Source organism: Clavelina lepadiformis, chromosome 7 (assembly GCF_947623445.1).
Source record: "Clavelina lepadiformis chromosome 7, kaClaLepa1.1, whole genome shotgun sequence".
Taxonomy (NCBI): Eukaryota; Metazoa; Chordata; class Ascidiacea; order Aplousobranchia; family Clavelinidae; genus Clavelina; species Clavelina lepadiformis.
This window is the reverse complement of record NC_135246.1, coordinates 12,069,005-12,073,314: the sequence shown is the minus strand read 5'-3', so window position 1 is coordinate 12,073,314 and position 4,310 is coordinate 12,069,005. Positions and strand designations below refer to the sequence as shown.

At 36.0% G+C, this 4,310-nt stretch overlaps 1 protein-coding gene across 1 annotated transcript; it reads left to right on the top strand.

Annotated features, from left to right (window-relative positions):
• Window positions 1-6: 6 nt before the first annotated feature.
• LOC143465877 (uncharacterized) lies at window positions 7-4,310 on the top strand. The gene is made up of 13 exons (XM_076964393.1): window positions 7-25; window positions 135-183; window positions 265-430; window positions 746-902; window positions 1,252-1,365; window positions 1,451-1,516; window positions 1,638-1,723; window positions 1,871-2,011; window positions 2,087-2,228; window positions 2,334-2,880; window positions 3,099-3,158; window positions 3,491-3,692; window positions 3,841-4,310. The coding sequence occupies exons 3-13, from the start codon at window positions 311-313 to the stop codon at window positions 4,051-4,053; spliced, it is 1,848 nt and encodes a 615-aa protein (XP_076820508.1). The 5' UTR covers window positions 7-25; window positions 135-183; window positions 265-310; the 3' UTR covers window positions 4,054-4,310.

Here is a 4,310-nt window from a genome sequence, read left to right as displayed (position 1 = left end):
AATGCAACAACCGGAGATGGAGAAGGTAGTGAAACTATTTTAGTTGTGCCTTTCTTTGCTTATGTTGATTTTCATAGCAAGTGATATATTTATTGGATCTTGTAAGCTTAAGTAACACCAGTTGTAATTGCCAGGTTCTCGCAATGTTGTGGATGACTTAATATCGACAGCTTCAAAAGGAAGGTGGGTTGAATTTGAACTGTTCGGTTAGTGAAGTGGTAAAAGGTGCTGACGTATCAATTAAACGTATTAAATTGTTTTCAGGATACCGTTTTTGCCTCCTACCTCACCATCTACTACCTCCCCATCAATGACAGCTTTCGTGCCAACTCCTGTTCTTCCATTGGTGGGCTCTTCACCTGCCTTGTCCAGTCTGGTTCAGATCAACAGTGGCTCTAAAACAAAGACCAACCCACTTACCAGGGTTCAGGTTAACACCTGAGTTTTTTTTGCTGTTTATTTATTACCAGTGCTTGAACTTGATACTTGGAAACTTGGAAACTTTAACCTGATATTTGGTTGTTGGGGACGGCCGCAATATTACAATCAGTTAATTACTTGTTAATCATAGTTTGGGATGTATAAAACTTTAAATATTGTACAACTTATTGAATTAGATTTAGTGAAAGTGTAAATCTGACATTGCCACTGGCTACAACTTTTTACGTCTTGAATTCTGTATTGAATTAAAGGAAAGCAATGTCCGATATTTGTTTCTGTTTATTTTCATATCTTGTGTTTACAGTCTTGGAGTCCTTCACTTGGAGGAACATCATTTTCTGTCGCATCCATGCGCCGTCCTTACACTGCCCGAGGCTTTACATATGCAGAAAAAATAGAACTTATGAAACAACAGAATGACTATGATGCTGAATTTACTACAAAGCACATTAGAAAATCAAGTAGGTTTCCTGTCTATTCTTAATCTTTGCTATTTGTGGGCTGCCTTGTACCTCCTAGGTAAATATGACTGTTATTTTTTCATTTTCTGGTGCATATTGGGTAAGTTATATACCGGTATTCTCGCATGGAAAAATAAAATGATTCAGCACAATATTGAAGTAACTTGTCATTCTGTGCAAATTGATCGGAGTGATTGCTACCATCAATAACAACTATTACTTGAATTTTTAAGTCCACTGACAAGAAGTCTCATTTGAAATATTTTTTAAAATGCGCCAGACGAGCGAAATAGGCCAGTATGAATTGTATGGCATTTTTGACAATGTCACGATTTGTCGTAATTTTCAGCCTCAAGTCCAACGTCATCAGTTGTGTCACCTAGTTATGTGCAGTCTTCTCAAATGGATACCCTTGGAACAAATGTTGTTAACGCTGGCAAGAAGTCTGAAGGAAATCATAGAAGTAAATGATGTTGCTTGTTTGAGTGCCAATGGTTTAAATTATTGTCAGTAGTTACAAAACTAACAATAAATCTCTTAAATTTCAGTTTCAAATGAACCAAGAGTGCACAATCAAGATTCTGGCTCAGATGGCGAAAGAGATATTCATGATGGTAATCCAAAACTATACAACAGTAAAAGTGTCGTTTTGTGTGTTATAAAAATGTACTGTAAGTTTCATAACTAAGTTATACTATTAGAATTTGTAGTTAATTACTAAATATTTATTACCAGAATATACAAGCCGTCACGCTGATGATGAGCATAATAGTGATTCTGATGACTCCCCTCCGACTTTACTGGGCAGCGTCAATGCTATGGTACAGCATCTGTTAATGTTTCTTTTTTAAATAATTGTCCTGGATGATACTGAATGTTAGTTTCTGTCAATTTACTAATTATAATGGCAGTTAGTCATTTAGCTCATTGTTAATGATTATTCTTAAATAGCATTTATTGTTTTGCAGGCTGCTGCTTACTCTACTTTGTTACGGAGTGGTTTGAGAACTTCGGCAATTTTTCCATCAGAATATTATGGGTCAGGAGAATGGGCCACTACAGCCATGGAAACCCTTAAAAGTCTTCAATCCTCGATTAAATCTACGGAGGTGTGTCTTTGTGTCTTGAAGATAATTTTTGTCTTTAGGAATCAATGATCTCAATTTTAGTCTCTTTTTAAACAGGAAAACACAAACCGTATACCTTCAAGACTTTCCACATCCAGTACGAGTCCAACCTCAAATATAACAGTTAAACAGGAATTATCTGACCCTCCACATAGTTTTGCAGTTCATGTTAAAGAGCATAACGAATCACTGAGTGACGGTAGGGAATTTTACATCTGAAAAGTTTTTAATTTGACATCTCTTTTAGAATCTAGTCATTTTTTTATTTTTTTATCTTTTTTCTCATAAACAGTTTTTTTTATAGATAATTCCATATCACAAGCTGCGAGGAACAAGCAGTTCAAAGTGAAGTTTTCAGCCTCACGCAAACGATGCAAATCAAACAATGAATCAAACATGCCAGCCGCAGATATTCCGTCATTTATGTCAACTGTCTCTAAACGCCGAAAACTTCACGAAAAGGCATCAGAATCTGACATGGATGCTGTGAGCATCAGCACTGATTCTGAATCTTCGGTTGACATGAACTACAGCTCTTCAATTAAAACGGAAACATCAGATGAAGTTTCTCTTCGCCTCTCGAAAGCAAAGGTGCACAAAGCCGTGGAAAGGTTGTCTTCTCAACACTCTGCTAATAAGCCATTATCACCACTGCTAACAAATGCCGAAAGAGAATTTCTTCAGCCCAAAAAGGACAGAGTTGTTTCAACTGTTAAAAGCTCAGCATTTCCCGTTAAATCTGTGGAAACGAACATAGAAAAGCCCTTGACTAATAACCCTGGACTAATATCCCACCTGACATCAAAAAGTATGGGATCTAAATGCTCCTCAGATCCAGCGCTGAGTATGAGGTAGTAGAAATGTTTATGTTATTATAATCTTTTATAAAAGGTGTGACCAATTTTCTCCAATAAACTTGGCTTTGTTACATTCAATATATAATAAATTTCTCAGTAACCCTTTGATAACATTGCTGCTATACTCTCTCTTTGCTTAAATATTTAAGTATTTTACCTGAGTGTTTTATACTGCTTGGAATGTCTGAATAAACAATTTGCATGTTATATAGTTCAAGATCGAACAATTGTGTGACTACATCATCTGCTAGCAGAAGCATGCTTAGCTCAAGGTTAGCTTTTTCAACATGGTGATTTGCTTAATAAATGAAAACGTGATGATTTGCTCTATTGATTACATGCATGCTGATGAACCTCTTGTTTTGTACGAGTTAACACGGTTCCTTTGGAATTGCACCCATGTGAAATATGCAAACATGCTCACTTGATAAACTTTTAATTTTATTAATAAAGCTTAATAATAAGCTGTATAAGACAAAATTTACAACTAAACCAGCTAAAATAATGTCCCCAGAACAGTTTATACTCCTGGGTGCTATACCGTGATTACCAGGTAACTCTGATGCATGTTTGATGTCTTGACAAATGTTTATTTCTCATCCAGGGTATCAAATCTTCCGCAAGACTCAAAATACAGCAACTCGTCTCCTGCTCATGTCGAAGGAATGTTGGCCAAGTCTGGCGATTCACTTTCTTTTATGGATAATGTCATGCTAAGAGACTTTGAAAACAGGAAAACAATATTGACTAAGTTGCAAACACCTGGTGGTTCAGCTGCTGGAGAAAGGAGACCTGAAGAATCCAAGGTAATTTTATAGAGAAAGCATTTTCTAGCAGAAGGTATAGATGTTGAAAAAATCTAAATGCTTTTTAGAACTTATTGTTAGCTTTTCCTTTTTTGCAAACGGCAGTTAAAAAAGGTTAAACGAGTATAAACTTTGTTTTTGCTTTCAGATGCACATGCCTGAAGTATTTCGTAACTGCATTGAGACTCGTGTCAAAATACAACTAATTGATAAAGTACATGTATGCAAAGTATGTGGCTACTCTGTTGTCACTACAAACCCGTCAAACACCGTTGAAGTTGATAAAATACTTCAAGCTCATGTTATGGAACATTCCCTAAAAGAACTTTATGCTACCGGCTATGAAATGGGAAAGTGGTAGCGAAGAGCCCCCCCCGTATTATTTGCACTGTTTTTCTGAGATTTTATTTCTTCTGATTGTTCCTGTGTTCCGTTCATTGTTTCATGAGTACCTTACCTGTATAAAATGTTCGTTTTAGTGCGATAATTTATGACGATGCCTGATTGTTTACAGTTCAAAAGCATGAAAGTAGCTTTTTGGCTTATTTTTAAGCCAGTGCATTTATTTTGTGTAGAAATGTCGTAAGAATGTTTCAATACAATGCAATTTTTATAGTG

Bases quoted from the DNA above. Each gene is read 5' to 3' on its own strand.
- LOC143465877 (XM_076964393.1), top strand. From the start codon at position 311: ATGACAGCTTTCGTGCCAACTCCTGTTCTTCCATTGGTGGGCTCTTCA. The intron at 903-1,251 runs GTAGGTTTCCTG...CGTAATTTTCAG, and splicing joins AAAGCACATTAGAAAATCAA to CCTCAAGTCCAACGTCATCA. The intron at 2,012-2,086 runs GTGTGTCTTTGT...CTTTTTAAACAG, and splicing joins CCTCGATTAAATCTACGGAG to GAAAACACAAACCGTATACC.